The sequence below is a fragment of the Thalassophryne amazonica genome, chromosome 3 (genome assembly GCF_902500255.1).
Source record: "Thalassophryne amazonica chromosome 3, fThaAma1.1, whole genome shotgun sequence".
NCBI lineage: Eukaryota > Metazoa > Chordata > Actinopteri > Batrachoidiformes > Batrachoididae > Thalassophryne > Thalassophryne amazonica.
In genome coordinates, this window is record NC_047105.1 from 68,389,249 (window position 1) to 68,409,319 (window position 20,071).

The 20,071-nt window shown below is 41.5% G+C and overlaps 1 protein-coding gene across 1 annotated transcript in view; it reads left to right on the plus strand.

The window, feature by feature from the left end:
- col7a1 (collagen, type VII, alpha 1) overlaps window positions 1-20,071 on the plus strand; it is a 224,309-nt gene that overhangs the window by 16,899 nt on the left and 187,339 nt on the right. Inside the window, 4 exon segments of the mRNA XM_034166636.1 lie at window positions 4,218-4,337; window positions 4,434-4,583; window positions 13,704-13,820; window positions 18,627-18,773. Coding sequence (XP_034022527.1) covers window positions 4,218-4,337; window positions 4,434-4,583; window positions 13,704-13,820; window positions 18,627-18,773 — 534 coding nt within the window.

The following is a 20,071-nucleotide window of genomic DNA, read 5'->3' on the forward strand; positions in this document are numbered from 1 at the left end:
ATGCCGGTATTTGGTTAGACTCTTTCTCTCCGATTGTTCTGTCTGAGTTATTTTCATTAGTTACTTCATCCAAACCATCAACATGTTTATTAGACCCCATTCCTACCAGGCTGCTCAAGGAAGCCCTACCATTATTTAATGCTTCGATCTTAAATATGATCAATCTATCTTTGTTAGTTGGCTATGTACCACAGGCTTTTAAGGTGGCAGTAATTAAACCATTACTTAAAAAGCCATCACTTGACCCAGCTATCTTAGCTAATTATAGGCCAATCTCCAACCTTCCTTTTCTCTCAAAAATTCTTGAAAGGGTAGTTGTAAAACAGCTAACTGATCATCTGCAGAGGAATGGTCTATTTGAAGAGTTTCAGTCAGGTTTTAGAATTCATCATAGTACAGAAACAGCATTAGTGAAGGTTACAAATGATCTTCTTATGGCCTCGGACAGTGGACTCATCTCTGTGCTTGTTCTGTTAGACCTCAGTGCTGCTTTTGATACTGTTGACCATAAAATTTTATTACAGAGATTAGAGCATGCCATAGGTATTAAAGGCACTGCGCTGCGGTGGTTTGAATCATATTTGTCTAATAGATTACAATTTGTTCATGTAAATGGGGAATCTTCTTCACAGACTAAAGTTAATTATGGAGTTCCACAAGGTTCTGTGCTAGGACCAATTTTATTCACTTTATACATGCTTCCCTTAGGCAGTATTATTAGACGGTATTGCTTAAATTTTCATTGTTACGCAGATGATACCCAGCTTTATCTATCCATGAAGCCAGAGGACACACACCAATTAGCTAAACTGCAGGATTGTTTTACAGACATAAAGACATGGATGACCTCTAATTTCCTGCTTTTAAACTCAGATAAAACTGAAGTTATTGTACTTGGCCCCACAAATCTTAGAAACATGGTGTCTAACCAGATCCTTACTCTGGATGGCATTACCCTGACCTCTAGTAATAGTGTGAGAAATCTTGGAGTCATTTGATTGATTGATCAGGATATGTCATTCAAAGCGCATATTAAACAAATATGTAGGACTGCTTTTTTGCATTTACGTAATATCTCTAAAATCAGAAAGGTCTTGTCTCAGAGTGATGCTGAAAAACTAATTCATGCATTTATTTCCTCTAGGCTGGACTATTGTAATTCATTATTATCAGGTTGTCCTAAAAGTTCCCTAAAAAGCCTTCAGTTAATTCAAAATGCTGCACCTAGAACTGACGGGGACTAGAAGGAGAGAGCATATCTCACCCATATTGGCCTCTCTTCATTGGCTTCCTGTTAATTCTAGAATAGAATTTAAAATTCTTCTTCTTACTTATAAGGTTTTGAATAATCAGGTCCCATCTTATCTTAGGGACCTCGTAGTACCATATCACCCCAATAGAGCGCTTTGCTCTCAGACTGCAGGCTTACTTGTAGTTCCTAGGGTTTGTAAGAGTAGAATGGGAGGCAGAGCCTTCAGCTTTCAGGCTCCTCTCCTGTGGAACCAGCTCCCAATTCAGATCAGGGAGACAGACACCCTCTCTACTTTTAAGATTAGGCTTAAAACTTTCCTTTTTGCTAAAGCTTATAGTTAGGGCTGGATCAGGTGACCCTGAACCATCCCTTAGTTATACTGCTATAGACGTAGACTGCTGGGGGGTTCCCATGATGCACTGTTTATTTCTCTTTTTGCTCTGTATGCACCACTCTGCATTTAATCATTAGTGATCGATCTCTGCTCCCCTCCACAGCATGTCTTTTTCCTGGTTCTCTCCCTCAGCCCCAACCAGTCCCAGCAGAAGACTGCCCCTCCCTGAGCCTGGTTCTGCTGGAGGTTTCTTCCTGTTAAAAGGGAGTTTTTCCTTCCCACTGTAGCCAAGTGCTTGCTCACAGGGGGTCGTTTTGACCGTTGGGGTTTTACATAATTATTGTATGGCCTTGCCTTACAATATAAAGCGCCTTGGGGCAACTGTTTGTTGTGATTTGGCGCTATATAAAAAAATTGATTGATTGATTGATTGATTCTTTAACTACGGGCACTATTGGCCTTGTAAATGTAATTTCCACCACACCATTGCCTTACAATATAAAGCGCCGTGGGGCAACTGTTTGTTGTGATTTGGCGCTATATACATGTGCTCTGATGTCACTGTTTATCTCCATAGAAACTATCCAAACAATCTTTCATACAAACTGTTTAAAGGGACATTACAGTGTTGTGGTGGAAATTACGGCAATAGTGTGGGACAACTACATTTTGTTTAAAAAAATCACAACAGTTGTATGACATTGAATACCCCAGTTATGTTTTGATTATTTTACTGATATTTTATTCAGAGATATTTTAAAACATTACAAAAAATGTTTCTTTACCATTCATTTTTATCATTGAAGATCAAAAGTCTTGGTTTGGGACAAGCACAAAACGGCAATATTTGCATATAATGATGCTGAAAAAAGGTGAAAAAGTCATCATAGACTACTAGAACAAATTTCTTAACACACTTTCATTGTAAAGATAACTATAAAAGTGTGAAATTTCCCCTTTTTTCTGTTTTTCATACAATATGATCAAAGGACATAATAAGTGCCTATAGTCTAAGAATCACCCATGTACATGCAGGACATTAGCTGCAGGTGTGGATGAAGTTACATGTAGCTTGGAAGTAGCTTTATTTTGTTTTGTTTTCTCTTTTTTTTTATTTAGGGTCAGGGTCAGCTTCTTTAATTTTCAAAGCCAGGTTCTGATGGTCACAAAGGCCACTGCTGCATTTGTTAATTTAACAACAACAATAAACAACTTTTCATAAGTAAGGTTTATCTACATTAGAAATAGTACGAATTTTCTGCACACTTAACCCCAAGCAAATCTTTAATCTGTCTTTTTATAACCAAGCTTTCAGGACATTGCTGATAATACTTTAGTTAAAAAATAGTTTACATTTCCTCTCTTATTGCTAAACTACCTTCAAATTTATAGTTTCCATTCCAGACAAAGAAACAAACAAAACCACCCTTTAATTTAATTTCCTGATGAATCCTGATAACAATCCAACAAAGAGATGTGAACCAAAGCATAACCTCTGTGTTCAAGGTAATAAATGTCTGTCTGTCTGTCTGTCTGTCTGTCTGTCTGTCTGTCTGTCTGTCTGTCTGTCTGTCTATCTATCTATCTATCTATCTATCTATCTATCTATCTATCTATCTATCTATCTATCTATCTATCTATCTATCTATCTATCTATCTATCTATCTATCTATCTATCTATCTATCTATCTATCTATCTATCTATCTATCTATCTATCTATCTATCTATCTATCTATCTATCTATCTATCTATCTATCTATCTATCTATACCACAAGTGTTGTAAAGCTGACTCCCTTTTGGTTGTACACAATGTTTTGGGCATGAAGTCAATCAATGTATGTATCTTGCATCTCACACTGATCAGGCTATATATACCACTCTGGCAAGGTTTCCACCCAACTATGCACACAAAGTAAAATGTTGTCTTTCAGATGTGGGGTTGCAAAAGGCTGCATGTATTATGGTTCCTGAGTGTTGAGCAATATATTATGGGTCATTTTTCTATCATCCTTCAAATCAATCAATGCATGTATATCTAACATAGATCAGTCTTTATATAGTACCCTTGCAAAGTTTTTTTTTCATTGATTAACTGAATTGATTTCTTGATTGTTTAAGTATGTAATTGTGTCAGAAAGGGGGTCAAGGACCTTGCAAGGGCCCAAATAGTTATTTCTATAGTTTTGTCTGTTGGATCACCAGTTGCACAGCTTCATGGTGGAGTAGAGATATAAAATAAAGGAAGATGGAAAATTTAAGCTCCAATTTTGCCAGAAGGCACATGGGAGATTTATGTGTTTTCTTTCAACAAAGTCATTCTTTCTTCCAGTCTACTCTGACATCTACCATGCTTGTTTTCACTCAGGGTTTAAAGGTCTTTAGGTTACAAAATTTAATATTGAGAAGATTGAATAAAAACACAAGATGTCTTGAAAAATTTTAATGTGAAAATGCCAAAGGACACCAGCCTTTATCATGCCACTGTATCTGTACATATTGATAGATACAGTAGATACAGTGATGTATTCTTTACAAAGGACAGACCAGACTGCTTCCTTTTGGTGAAAATGACTTTCAGAAGTGATTAGTAGTATAACTATTCATGTCAGTGTATTTTTGCACATGTCAGTGCGCCTGGAGGCAGTGCAGCAGTTATCAGTGGAGACGGAGTCAGAGGGCAGCGTTCGTGTGCAGTGGAGAGGTGTGAGCGGTGTACAAGCCTATCGCCTGGTCTGGGGACCGTTTACAGGTCAGGACCATGTGCAAAATAAAACACTGCTTCAGTCATCAGCTTTCATTCTTTTTTGTAAATTGCATATTTGTTTTTGCTTCTGTCCTGGAAAAGGACGAAATGTGGAGACTGTTGAGGTTTCTGGTGACAGTGAGTTCTACACTTTGTCTGGACTGCAGCCTGACACCGAATACATTGTGACTGTCATCCCGCTGTATGAGGGCAGCACAGAGGGCCCAGGGGCAACTGCAAGGTTCAACACAGGTCAGTGTGCTTGCAGCACAATATTAGTGCTGTATCATTTCATAGTTTTTTTTTTCATTATTAAGCGCTTTAAGTGTCTGATGCAGATGGAAAAGTGGTATATAAATGCAGTCCATTTACCATTTTTTTCTAAAATAAGTATTGTTACAGGACCAAATACAACAACTAAAATGGCACTTTTGGAAAATATGCTTGCTTGAGTTGTTTCTAATTACAGGAAGGAGGGGGGAACAGAATGTTCTCCTTGTTTGTGTCTCTGCTCATAACCAGCATGTTACCGTTTAGTTCTGTTTATGGAACACTTCCAGCAAACATCCACATGCATTATACACACACGCCATCTGCGTCTCGTGAGTAATATCCACGTGGAGTCACTTCAGTGTTCAGTGGGCTTTGGCACACACACGTACGCAGTCCACTGCTCTGTGGCCAAGCTTGTCTGTGAAGCGTCTGGTCCAGGTGGGAGGATAAATCTCCACCACAACACTTCTCTTTGCATTTGACTGATTTATTTGTCTTTTGTGTGGTTCCCATGGTCCTTTGTTGTGTCTCTGTTGTTTGTGATGACATGTCTGTTTCTAGAAAATGTTGACTTTGCTGACTTGTTTGAGTATAATACAGACAAATCAAAACACAGATCAGGCTCATGTATACAATATGAATTTGAAGTCGATTTTTTTTTTCATTCACTACGGTTCAGGGTGTCTGACAGACGTCCCCGAATATTATTTGACTGAATAGCAGTTATTTAAAGGACATGTTCACATTCTTGCAGTCCCACTGAGGACTGGGGGCAGTGGCATAGCAACCTCAGCACGGGCCCCAGTGCAAGATATATTGATGCATGTTATGCACATGTTACTAGTTATGAGGCGTATGCACGCATTCACGCATATGCACGTGCCCACCCACACTATGAGGTCTATATATACTCAACAAAATATAAATGCAACACTTTTGGTTTTGCTCCCATTTTGTATGAGACGAACTCAAAGATCTAAAACTTTTTCCACATACACAATATCACCATTTCCCTCAAATATTGTTCACAAACCAGTCGAAATCTGTGATAGTGAGCACTTCTCCTTTGCTGAGATAATCCATCCCACCTCACAGGTGTGCCATATCAAGATGCTGATTAGACACCATGATTAGTGCACAGGTGTGCCTTAGACTGCCCACAATAAAAGGCCACTCTGAAAGGTGCAGTTTTGTTTTATTGGGGGGGGGGGATACCAGTCAGTATCTGGTGTGACCACCATTTGCCTCATGCAGTGCAACACATCTCCTTCGCATCATCCGTGAAGAGAACACCTCTCCAACGTGCCAAACGCCAGCGAATGTGAGCATTTGCCCACTCAAGTCGGTTACGACGACGAACTGGAGTCAGGTCGAGACCCCGATGAGGATGACGAGCATGCAGATGACCTTCCCTGAGACGGTTTCTGACAGTTTGTGCAGAAATTCTTTGGTTATGCAAACCGATTGTTCCAGCAGCTGTCCGAGTGGCTGGTCTCAGACGATCTTGGAGGTGAACATGCTGGATGTGGAGGTCCTGGGCTGGTGTGGTTACATGTGGTCTGTGGTTGTGAGGCTGGTTGGATGTACTGCCAAATTCTCTGAAACGCCTTTGGAGACGGCTTATGGTAGAGAAATGAACATTCAATACACGAGCAACAGCTCTGGTTGACATTCCTGCTGTCAGCATGCCAACTGCACGCTCCCTCAAATCTTGCGACATCTGTGGCATCGTGCTGTGTGATAAAACTGCACCTTTCAGAGTGGCCTTTTATTGTGGGCAGTCTAAGGCACACCTGTGCACTAATCATGGTGTCTAATCAGTATCTTGATATGGCACACCTGTGAGGTGGGATGGATTATCTCAGCAAAGGAGAAGTGCCCACTATCACAGATTTCGACTGGTTTGTGAACAATATTTGAGGGAAATGATGATATTGTGTATGTGGAAAAAGTTTTAGATCTTTGAGTTCATCTCATACAAAATGGGAGCAAAACCAAAAGTGTTGCATTTATATTTTTGTTGAGTGTAGATTTTTACCAACAGTGTATTGGATTTTACAATCAAATACAGTGAGGCAAATAAGTATATGATCCACTGTCAATTTTGCAAGAATGGAGAGGTCTATAGTTTTTATCATAAGTACACTTCAACTGTGAAAGACATAATGTAAAAAAAGTTGTGATATTAAAATGATTAATTTGCAATTTATTGCATGAAATAAGTATTTGATCACCTACCAACCAGCAAGAATTCTGGCTCTCACAGACCTGTTAGAAGGCAATAACTGTTGGTGTAATGATTAGAAAATGGAAGAAACACAAGATGACTGTCAATCTTCCTCAGTCTGGGGCTCCATGCAAGATCTCACCTCATGGGGTAAGGATGATTCTGAAAAAGCCCAGAACTACATGGGAAGACCTGATCAATGACCTGAAGAGAGCTGGGACCACAGTCACAAAGATTAAATTAGTAACACAGTCGTCATGGTTTAAAATCCTGCAGGGCAGCAAGGTCCCCCTGCTCAAACCACAGGCCCATTTGAAGTTCACCAGTGACCATGTGGATGATCCAGAGGAGGCATGGGAGAAGGTCAGGTGCTCAGAGGAGACCAAAATAGAGCTTTTTGGTATCAAGCTTCACCCGCTGTGTTTGGAGGATGAAAACAACCCCAAGAACACCGTCCCAACCGTGAAGCATGGGGGTGCAAACATCATTTTTGGGGTTGTTTTTCTGCAAAGGGGACAGGACGACTGCACCGTATTGAAGGGAGGATGGATGGGGTCATGTATTGCAAGATTTTGGCAAATGACCTCCTTCCCTCAGTAAGAGCATTGAAGATGGGTCATGGCTGGGTCTTCCAGCATGACAGTGACCCGAAACACACAGCCAGGGCAACTAAGGAGGGGCTCAGCAAGAAGCATTTCATGGTCCTGAGTGGCCTGGCCAGTCTCCAGACCTGAACTCAATAGAAAATCTTTGAAGGGAGTTGAAACTCCAAACCTGATAGATCTGGAGAAGATCTGTATGGAGGAGTGGACCAAAATCCCTGCTGCAGTGTGTGAAAACCTGGTGAAAAACTACAGGAAACATCTGACCTCTGTAACTGCAAATAAAGGTTTCTGTAACAAATATTAAAGTCTGTTTTATTTTGTATCAAATACTTATTTCATGCAATAAAATGCAAATTAATTATTTAAAAAATAGCACAATGTGATTTTCTGATTTTTTTTTTTTTTGTTTGTTTTTAGATTCTGTCTCTCACAGTTGAAGTGTACCTATGATAAAAATTACAGACCTCTCCATTCTCTGTAGGTGGAAAAACTTGCAAAATTGACAGTGGATCAAATATTTATTTGCCTCACTGTCAGTGACTTGACAGATTGGTTATTGTATTAGAAATTTTTTTAAGGGGTCAAGAATCTAGATTTAACAACTCAGCTCTGACTCGCATGTGCACAACAGTCTGCAGCCAACATACCTCATTGTGGCATCAGACAGTGAAGGAGCTGTCTAATTCATGGCGGTGCTTAAATGACTACAAAATAATTTTTCTTGTAAAGTCAACAGTGCACCCCTACATGATAAACCTTAAGACTAGAAGAGATGATAATAAAATTAAGCCTACAGCATGACAAGACAGAAGAGAGGTTTGGTTGTCCATTCAGCTGCTCCCATTTTTTGTGTTCGTGGTCGCCACAGCGGATACAACCAGATCTGCATTGATATTTGGCACAGGTTTTACACCGGACGCCCTTCCTGACGCAACTCCAGTGTTACCTGGAGAAACACACACAGCCGCTGGTGTTCCAAAGAGGTCTCCCATCCAAGTACTAACCAGGTCCCGCACTGCTTAGCTTCTGAGATCTGATGGGATCAGGCTTACACAAGAAAGAAGAGAGATATTGTTTTTCCTTTTATTTTTACACTTTATTTAAAGATCTTCTGACCAAACAGCAACCATGTAACATATGAAAAACAAAGACCTCTCGTGAAACGGGCACACAGCGGTGATCAAACATGGAAGGTGCATAGCAACCTGCCACAGTCAGTTTATTAAGATAACCCAAAGTTCCCTGAAAAATATTTGGCTCAGTGAAAGGGCGTCTTACAAGCCTTGCGCTGGGCAAAATCCTCTATTACATCCCCAATGTCCAACTCCCTGGCTCTTGAGTTTTCAGTGGAGAGGACAGCTAAGCCGCTCTTGCTCCATGGAGCTCCTCTGATACGTCTTGATCAATGTTAACTTGGAAAACAATCTCTCAGCTGACACCACCATCACTGGCAACATCAGAAACAAGAGGAGCGGCCCGAACCTGGACTCCTCAGTGGGCTTCTGGTGGTAATTTAGTCAGCTTTTAAGGAAGATGATACCCACATACCTCCTATGCATCTACTGAGCTGAGGGTGAATAATGTGGCCAGACTAAAGCAGACGGCAACACAGCTTAGAGTACGACTCCTCCAGCTCACTGACAAAGTCCTGTCAGGAGAGATGCTTACAGACATTAACACAGCTCTACTCACCATCCCCACTCCCAGCATTACAGAACCCAATGAGCTCATCTATGCCACTGCCACAGTAATCCTTTACACACTTAGGTATAAGATCAAGAATACCACCCAAAGGGAGAGCCCTCAATGGAGAAGAAGATTGAAGGCCCAAATCCAGAAAGCCTGGAAGGATGTTTTCCAACTAACAGAGGTGTAGAAGGGCATCAGGAGACACAGCTCCTGGATGGATAAGAAATACAACAAGATGTCCATAACCGAGGCCCTGGAAACTGCCAAACAAAGGCTCACAGCTCCAGCTACTCAGCTAAAGAGATACTCAAGAGAAGCAGAGGCCAAGAAAATGAATGGCCTGTTCTCCAATGTACTCCCAGCTGAAACGGGAAAACAGTAACACAAGAACAGAACCGACCACAACTGAGACTGAGCAATACTAGAACATCTGGGAGAAAGAGGCATTACAGAATGGCAATGCCAAGTGGCTGGTGAACCTAAGAGCACACCACAACCACATCCCAGAAGAAGAGCCAATCAACATCACAAAGGAAGACATCCAACAACGAGTCTCAGGGATGAAGAGCTGGACAGCACCAGGGCCTGATATGATCCACACCTGCTGGCTGAAGAAGCTAACAATGCTCCATGTGCAACTGGCAGTATAAATTGGTGGGCTACTAACAGCAGGTACTCACCTAGACTGGCTAGCACAGGGCAGGACAATCCTGATCATGAATGACCCCCAACAAGGGTGTGACACCCTCAAACTACCGCCCTATTACCAGCCTCTTGACAACATGGACGGTCAGGAATCATAGCAACCAGGCTGAGTAGGGACATGAGTCAACATATGAGCACAGCTCAGAAGGGCACTGGAACAATACCAGAGGGTTGAAGCACCAGCTACTGGTTGACCGAGCAGTACACCAGGCTCTCGAAGATCAGGCAGACCAGCCTGGAATAACTACAGTAGAACTGGAGTTGAGTCAGGAAGGGCATCCGGCATAAAACTTGTGCCAAGTACCAATGCGGATCTGGCTGTATCTGCTGTACAAATGAGAGCAGCCGAAAGGACAACAACAACATAAAAGTGTAAATGTAAACTTTGTCCTTTTAACACACACACATAATATTTTTATGAAATGTGTGCATCTTTTTTTCTTGCTTGACATACTCATTGGCATGACTCAAAAAACAATGACTTCAGTAACTCTTGCCATGATTTTCAAGTGTTTCCTGCATTTCTTTGAAGTGATAGAGCAGCAGCAGTAGTAGCCAGAGAGCACATGTGTTGTCTCTCATGAAGAAGCCGCACTCCACAAGGAATTTATCTATTTCTTTATGTCAGGAATAAAACTGGCTGTTGCTCAAAAATATATTTCATAATCCTTGCATAGCAGATTTCTGAAGCAAAGATCTCCAGCAGGTCTGCAGTGTGAATATGTGGGTTTGTTTGGCTGTTGTACAAATGACATGGATGTGTGTAAGGGTTTCACTGTGGTATTCATGTGTCTTATTTGATGTAATGACTCTGCAGCTACTGATTGGGTTTGTCAGACAGAAAAGCTCTTAAGTCATTTCCCATTCACAGGATGCGTCCTCACACAATCTGTACTACACAGACAGACTGGTACAATCAAAGCAGTTTGTGTTGTTATTCTTGTAATAATTCAGCATGATTTTTTTAACCGAACATAGCTTCTTATTCAGTTATTCAGTTAAATAAATTTAACTGTATTGTCTATTGTGTTGGTAGCATGGCCCAAGCAGAGGGTCACCCCTTTGAGTCTGGTCTGCTTGAGGTTTCTTCCTCAAATAATCAGAGGGAGTTTTTCCTTACCACTGTCACCTATGTGCTTGCTCTAGTGGTTGGTAAGGTTAGACCTTACTTGTATGAAGCGCATTGAGGCCACTTTGTTGTGATTTGGCACTATATAAATGAAAATGAATTGAAATTGAAATAAATTAAGAACATATTGTAGACATTTACTGACACACTCCATCCTTCTCCCCTGTCCACTTTTCTTTGTTAATCATCATGTGGTCAGGTATTGTTTCCCCATCATTGGTCCTTAGTAGTGATTCATAATCTGTCTCATTTTGTTGGACAACTTGCTCTGAGTCCGGCAAGATTGCTGGAATGCTTGTGCCACCAACTCCTCTTTTCTTTACCTTGTTTTTCAAAATGCTTTTAAATTCACCACTGTCCATTGCCAAAAATCATCTGAACTCATCACCATATCATCTGTTTCCATGAATTTTGTCTGTCCTGTGAAAAATCGTGTCCTAAATCAACTTTTCCATCGCTTTTTGCATTGATCTTTTCTATGTCGCTGTCAAAATATTTACCTGGTAGCTTATCGCTTCCAGGTCAAATTTATTACAAATGACCTTCGTCTGTATCCATGATTCATTGCACACATTGAGATAGCGACTTTGCTTTTTGCCGGTCATGAAATTCATCTGTGTCATCCTTTGACATGGTTTCAAGAAGAATTTGGAGCTACAACTCTGCAACAAGGATATATGTACAAAAGTGATACCTGGGACTCTTCAGTATAAATTAATTCAAAGCAGAGTGCATTTGAGTGTTTTTTTGTGCTTGTTTCAATGGTGAAAGTAGTTGTTGATCATCAGTTTAAAAAAATTTGAAGTAGGGCTGGTGGACAAAACAATCATGATAACATACTGTGATATCCTTGACCATATAATTATGATAAGCTATTTATTAAATATGGACATTTTCTAACAGCCTATTTACACAGTAGAAATACATGTGACAACAACGTGCACTTTTTCATTTGCACATCAAACTGCTTGGTCCTTTCCAACCAAAACCTCGTATTTGAGCTGCTGAAGAAAGTGCTGGAAATGGGGCAGACAAAAAAGAGAAGTAGAATGAGAGAGAGGAGTGGAGCTGGCAGGAGGCATGAAAAGTGACTGTGAACATGAATTTTCATCATCTTCTAAAGCAGAGAAAATTGGTGACAAAAATTCCCAGTCACACTATTTCACGATTTTTCTTGACAAGGGAAAAATGGTGGTCGCCTGATGACTGCAGTGAATCATGTTGCTGCAGGTGAACGATTGCCAGGGGTTGTGGCAAACAGCTGGTTGTGTGGAGGTTGAGCATGCAGAACCCTCAACCTTCCTGCGACCATATTCGATTGCAATGCGATTGCACAGGATGACTGTTGGGCAGTGCTCTGTCCCCAAATGAACACGGTCCAAATTGGACCTGAGTGCCCTCATTGTCAGTCAGACTGGTGATGGCTGCAAATAATCAGCGTCGTATTTAATACATGCAGACACATTTCCCACACTTTGGAATCAAGTGAATCGGTTGGAGCCAGCCTCCAACTTGCAACAAACAAAACATTTATGGGCAATGTGTGGCAGCCCTGAAGTCATCTGAACCCGCTACACATAAATCATCCACCCTGCACCCACCCAATCATCATTACACTTACCAGTATTCTAAAGACAGTCATGGACACAGTCACACATGCATGGACATATTTCCTGGGGCAATGTGGTTTTATTATGTTGGAGGAGCAGAGATGTTGCACACACTGAGAAAGGAAAATAGATGGATGGAAGGTCTGGTGCTGAAATGGTGGTTGAATGAGCTGAATGAAAGCAGGTGATCTGTCCACCTGTCATATATACACAAACAGACATGTTTGGATTGTCTTTTTATCTAATGCTTTATATGGGGAGGTGGGATGAAATAATTGTTACCAGAAATGTTCAGTAGCTTTCTGCATCAGAATGCGCTGCTGTGGTGGAGTTGGGATGATACTGTCATATATAAGAAAACAAACAAACAAAAAACTATCAATTTATCTTGCAGCAAGTGCTGACTTTATGTCAGACCAAGGTCTTAAATTGTTTAAAAATGCCTAGTTATTATATTAATAACTTTTTAATCATTTCCACAAAAAAATAATTTAGTGTCTTTGCTTTAAGTCCTTTTGAGGTCAAACTGACATTGATAAATCCAAACTAATACATTAGACATATCAAAAGACTCCTTTTAGTGTAAACCAGATTTGACACAAATGTGGCACACACTTCTTTGGATTCCAAAATTTGCCTTGTAAGATCAGGCAGAGGTCAATTATTTGGTTGAAGGTCAAGGTCACTGCTGTCATATATCAGATTGCCATATTCTTTGCAATCTTCACACGACAGTTGTATTTTGTGTGTGCACGGGTGCTTTGATGTCTTCCCGTGTGATCATGTTTTTGTTTTAATTTTTTTTTTACCTTATTCAGTATATTTTTGTGATTTATGTTTATTATTTATTATTTCTGAGCACTAGGCATCAATTTATAGTTTGGTGTCTTTTTAAGAATTTGAGTTTATTGTCTTGTACATACTGCAAGATCTGTATTCTTAATTATTTGTTTTACATATTTTATGTCATGATTTTATATTGTCATCTTTTTCCACTCAGGGTCGGGGGTGTCAATGTGTACACATTGAGCCAGTAACCCTAGTAAAGAAAGAGCAAATCAAATCAACACAGATTTACATAAGTTTTGATTGTGTGTGTATTATTATTAACATTATTATATTTTTTATTTTTAGAGCGCCAGGAACAACAGGTCCTCAGGGCAGCTACCACTGGCCCCTCCTCTATCCGCCTCACCTGGAAACTCATTCAGTCCTCTGAGGGCTTCCGCCTGGAGTGGAGAGAGGGAGAAGGTCAGAAGGACATGTTACATTTTATGCATGTTCTTGATCTTATCAGTCTAACAACACATGAAATTAAATTCAAAGTGTCACTGCCATAAATGCTTTGCAATATGAAGCATATGTTTAAAATTGTCATTTGAGGGATTTTTATTATTCCTTAATAGACCCACAAAGCCAGAGAGCAGTAACTGCAGAGTGACGTTAAGAAAACAATGGTTTGACGTTTTCAAGATGGTCAGTCAAACTATACCAGATGGACAAGTTGGAATATTTTTGTTTAAAGCTGTCTTAAAACTGAATAATAAAAGAGACAGATCTCTCTCATTTTTTTTAAAAGAAACCCTACAAATTCTCAGGTGTGCCGATTACGTCCTTGTTTCCTCTGAGAGATACTTGTGTTGACAGCTGGAACACTGGAACAGATTGATTACTGTGGCATTTTTGGAAACATGTATTTCTGAGTACTAGATCAAGATACACCATCCTATCCTGTTCACTTCAACAAGATTTATAGACATCAGTGAACAGGTGAATGAAGAATGAAGACAAGACAAGATGGCGCCTGTGTGTGTTCCGGCTGCTGCTTGCCTGTTACCATGTCGTTTTTCTGTTATTTTCCTGATTGTGTGTGCTGTCATATCAGCTTTGACGGATAGCGATTGCGTGAGTGCAATACAGATTTATGATCACGACTCTCTTTTTAAAATTAAAGAGACAATGGAATGCCCCTTTCATGACTGGGATAGCTACAAGCAAACTTTCCCACCTCTGTGTGTTCCCCCACCTCCTGGGAATACCTGATGTGGTGATGTCCAGGTAGTCTGAAAAAGAGGAGAAGAGGCTGCAGAGTGGGTGTCCAGGTTCAGATCAGACGAGGAGTGTGGCGTGCGGCTTGTGGATACCGAAGCTACAGGTGGCTTCGTCCAGTTCCACTCTTGCAGGGCCATACGGCTGGCGGTGCGGCCCTGTTCATGCATCCCACCATTCCTCTGTGTTGCAGGACTCAGCCTGGACATCACTGGGTCCCCGATGGATGAGTCGCTTGGGTCCCGGGTCCGCACTCTGTTTTCCGTGTTTACATCTCGGGAGCAGCGTGGGTTTCGCCGGTACAGTGGTGCCTCACGTGACCGTGGGAGATGTCTGCAGCCTATCCCGCTGTGTTCAGCGGACTCGACTACCGCCTCATTGTTGAGTCGGATTGGATTATTGAATGCGTGCTCTATTTCAAATAAAGCGTTCTCCATTAATGAGCTTTTTGTCAGGAAAAACTTGGACTTTCTTTTCCTCACAGAAACGTGGCAGAGGGAAAATGAATGCATCCATTTAAATGAGCTCTGTCCTGCGGGTTGCTTAGCGGTGGGTAAGCCCCGCCCCTGTCGTGCGGGGGGGAGGACTGGCTGCTGTGTACCGGGACCGGTACACATGCAGACTGTCGGATACAAGCCACGCCCCCTCTTTTGAGGCGCTCATGATGGAAGTTGGTTCCTCACATAAATTTTATAGTATTTTGATCTATCGACCTCCTGGCCCTGCTGGGACTTTTCTTAAGGCTTTTACTGACTTTTTATCGTCTATAATTAGATTGGAAAAGGTCTTAATTTTGGGTGATTTTAATTTCCAGATTGATGTTGATTCTTCTACTTCAGCAAGAGAGCTTATAACTATGACAGAGGCTTTTAATTTTAAACAGTATGTGTCAGGTCCCACTCACAACAAGGGTCACACGTTGGATCTGGTTTTTGCACTGTGCCTGGAAATTACCAATGTATGTGTGGAGGATGTTTTTCTGAGTGATCATTGTTGTGTTTTCTTGGATTTGATGGTGCCATCTGAGCCTCGACCTGTTTCTACTAAGGCAGAAAGGAGAATTATCACAGAGACAACAGCTATGCTTTTCTGTGATAAATTCAACCCTTTACTTTTTAGTAATCTCACTGAAACTGATGGTTTTATGAATAGCTTTAATAGCCACTGTGCCACTATCTTGGATCAAGTGGCACCACTCAAGGCTGATAAAGCTCCTCGTGAAAGTTTCTGCCCTTGGATAAATGATGGGATTATGACTCTAAGGAGAACATGTCGCCAGATTGAACGCCTATGGAAGTCAACAAAACTGGAGGTTCACAGGCTACATTTAAGAGACTTAATATCTTCCTTAAATAAGACGATAGAGGAGGCCAGGACGAGTTATTTTAATCGCCTGATTGCCTCCAATAAAAGAAATCCTAAAGTGCTTTTTGACACAATCAGCTCTCTTGTGTCACCTGCTGCCGTCACTCCTGTTATCTCTAAAACTAGTTGTGAGGAGTTCCTGGATTTCTTTATTGATAAGGTTAGAGTTATAAAGGACAACCTGCCTCCATGCCATGGTCCCCAGCACTGGGAACCTCCCACTCAGTGCTGGGCCTCATTTGAGCCTGTTACTATAGAGGACATCTCAACCATCATGAATAAAGTGAAGCCATCCTCTGGTATTTTGGATGTTCTTCCGTTTAAACTGTTTGTGAATGTATTTGACTCCATCGGGCCCTACATTGCTAAAATGTTTAATATATCTTTGTCGAGTGGTGTGTTTCCCTGTTATTTTAAACATGCCATTGTGGAACCACAGTTAAAGAAAGCTGGATTGGATTCTACAGAGCTCAAGAACTTTAGGCCAATATCTAAAACCCCTTTCTTGGCCAAAGTCTTGGAAAAGGTAGTCTGTGCTCAATTGAGATCGTTTTTGCAGGCTAACAACATCCATGACACTTTTCAATCTGGGTACCGTGAGTTTCATTCTACTGAAACAGCCCTGTTGAAGGTGTCTAGTGACATGATGATGGCAGCTGACACTGGCAAATGTTCTGTGCTGATTCTGTTTGATCTGTCTTCGGCGTTGATACCGTTGACCATGGCATTCTGATAAACAGATTGCGGGATTTGGTTGGAATGTCAGGTTGTGTTTAGAGTGGTTTACCTCTTACCTGACTGGTAGAACTTTTAGTGTGACGGTGGGCAATGCAGTGTCGGAATCTGCAGATCTTCTGTGGGGTGTGCCATAGGGATCGGTCTTGGGACCTGTTTTGTTCTCGTTGTATCTCCTTCCCCTCAGCAAGCTGATCCAGCAGTTCAGTGATGTGTTCTATCATTTGTATACCGATGATCTGCAGCTGTACTGCTCTTTTAAGACAACTGAGCCACAGAAACTCTGCTCTCTCACAAATTGTTTGGCCAAAATTAAGGAATGGCTCACTGAGAACAGTCTGCAGTTAAATTCCAATAAGACTGAGACTCTGATTGTAGCACCAGATAGTGCTGTACCTGGAATTAAGCAGCATCTCGGTAGCCTAAGCTGCACAGTCAAAAGCAGCCTGCATAACCTGGGTGTCATTTTGGATGGAGGGATGTCTTTGGAGCAGCACACAAATTACCTGGTTAAGAACTGTTTTTTCCAAATTCGGAACATCTCTAAGCTCCGTAAGATGGTGACTTTAAAAGAGCTTGAGATGATTGTTCATGCGTTCGTCTCATCGCGTTTGGATTATTGTAACAGTCTCTTCACCTGTCTGAATAAGAAGGAGTTGGCCCGCCTGCAGGTGCAAAATTCTGCTGCGCGCCTGCTTACCCGCACCCGCAGGAGGGACCATATTACTCCTATTCTTAATACTTTGCATTGGCTGCCTGTCTCCTACAGGATTCATTACAAAATCCTGGTATTGACTTTTAGAGCTCTGCATGGACAGGCACCGGAGTACATCAGGGACCTGATCCAGCCTTATGCTTCCTCCAGGAGCCTCAGGTCGTCCAATCAGAACCTGTTGATGGTTCCTCTGACCCATTTTAAAACTCGCGGGGACAGATCTTTTAAAGTGGTGGCGCCTAGCCTCTGGAATGAGCTTCCCTGTGCCCTTCGTTCTCTGGATTGTATAGATACTTTTAGAAGGCAACTAAAGACGCATTTCTTTAAGTTAGCTTTTTAGCCTAATATTGTATTTTATTGTTTTCGTATGTTATTTTTAGATTATTTTTGTATGCTATGTGCAGCGCTTTGTGACCCTGGTCTGTGAAAGGCGCTTTATAAATAAAGCTTACTTACTTACTTACTTAAAGCTTACAGGTGCTCCTCATGTGTGGTCAGAACCATAAGTATTCAGACATTAAATATATATATATATATATATATATATAGATAGATAGATAGTATACACACACACAAACGTACAATTCACAGGATGTTACTTAGTGGGGCAAAAGTTTTAAAATTCTAATTAGTATTTTTTTTATTTAGTTTCCTTTTGTGATTTTTCAATTTCTAAATCTGTTCAAAATATTTGGTTAATCTGGAATTTAATCTGTTAAAATATTTTATCCAGTGGCTTCAAATTTTGAAATATCATGATATCTCAAGTGCATGATTTTGTCTGAGATCCATGAGGATCAGTTTCCAGTTGCTGCATGATGGAGCGGCACAAAAACTATTCCTTTTCAGACCAGTTATTTTTGGTGAATCACTCAAGATTCAGGCACCTTCTGTGCCCGCTATTGCTGCCGTCTTTACCGGAACCTGCTGCGCATCAGTTTTCACACCAAAATTATAGTGCATTGTGGGAAAACTGGAGCATTCATAAAAATGCAAAACCACTGGATTTCAAGAGTTTTAGCCCCAATAAATCCCACAAACACAGCATGCAGTTACTGCTACTCCGCTAAGATAGGCTAGCCAGCAACTACAGCTAAGCTAGAAGGTTAGCTGTAGCAATTGAAACAGCTAATAATAAAATAGCACTGCATCTTTATTGTGTACATGTACATTCATAACTATTTCCTCCTCAGGATGGCCGTATTCAGAGCCTGTCCTTCCAAGAACGACGACGAGCTATGAGCTAACAGGCCTTCAGCCCAACACAGAATATATCATCACCCTGTACACCCTGTTTGAAGGTCGCGAGGAGGCCACACCTGTTTCCACTGTGTCCAGAGGTTCGGGACTCAACAAGGGGGGATTCTCAATTCTGATGACAGTTTGGGTTGCTGCCATGGTGTTGCAAATACTCTGCAGCTGTCTTCCATGCATATCTTAAAGCCACAGTGTGTGGGATTTATGAGTTTTTTCATGCAGAAATAGAATATAGCATTATAACCATCTGTCCATTCATGAAAAATTCAGTAAGGTATATCTTATATATTATATTCCAGTTCTAAGGTGGAACTATGCTAGTATACTAAGGTATATTTAAATATCTAAAACGGAAAAGTAAAATAGAAGAGTAGAAAAGAGTAGAGAAGAGCCACTTAGGTGCCTGGTCTTGAGAACCAGGGATGGTATATTCTGCAATAAAAAAAATCTATGTGTTTTTGTAAGCTTCGTGTGAGCCCTTCATATCTACAGTACATGAGAGTGGGCCCCCTCATGGAGGTAGTCATGTTGCACTGCCATGTTGTTACAACAGCCAAAAAGGAACATCTATGCCTCTACTTTTTGCAACTGCAGCCTAACAAGTTTGAGAACCTGTTGTGAAAGTGTAGTGACACGGACCCACAACAGGGGGCGCAAATGAACGGTCAATAGATGAGCCAAAAAGTAACAATTTAATGTTGTGAAGGTGCACAACGAATATACAGACAATCTCAGTATCTGATAACAGTCAATCCACAAAGGTGACGTGTGGGCAGGCTCGAGGATAGAAGACGTCTGTCCTGAGAAGAGCCGGAACCACACGATTTCCGCCGCCACCGAACCTGGTGAATACTGGAGCCGCCAAGTCCCGAATTCCCAGGTGATCACCGTCCCCGACTGTCGGATCTGGTACTGCTGGCGAAGAGCAAAGACAGTCAAGTGTGGGTGTGTGTACACCTCGTAACAACAACGGTGGGAATGCCACCTCCACCTCTAACACACACTCATGCAGCGTCTGTGTAACCACTTATCTGACGTAGGACGAAACAGTCGCGACCCACGCCGGTCCTCTGGTTGACAGCTGCAACACAATAGCATTTGGAATCAATCAATATAGGCAGAGAAAGTTACCTCCATAGAAGTACGATATCTCAGCGATGAGGTGGAGATGACGTCTGGGTTTTATGGAGTGAGATGATGAAGAATGAGTGACAGCTGTCAGGAAATAATGAGTGACAGCTGTCACTCCCGGCTGTGTCCGTGGCGGCAGCGCCCTCTCGTGCCTGAAGCCCGCACTTCAGGCAGGGCGCCCTCTGGTGGTGGGCCAGCAGTACCTCCTCTTCTGGCGGCCCACACAACAGGACCCCCCCCTCAACGGGCG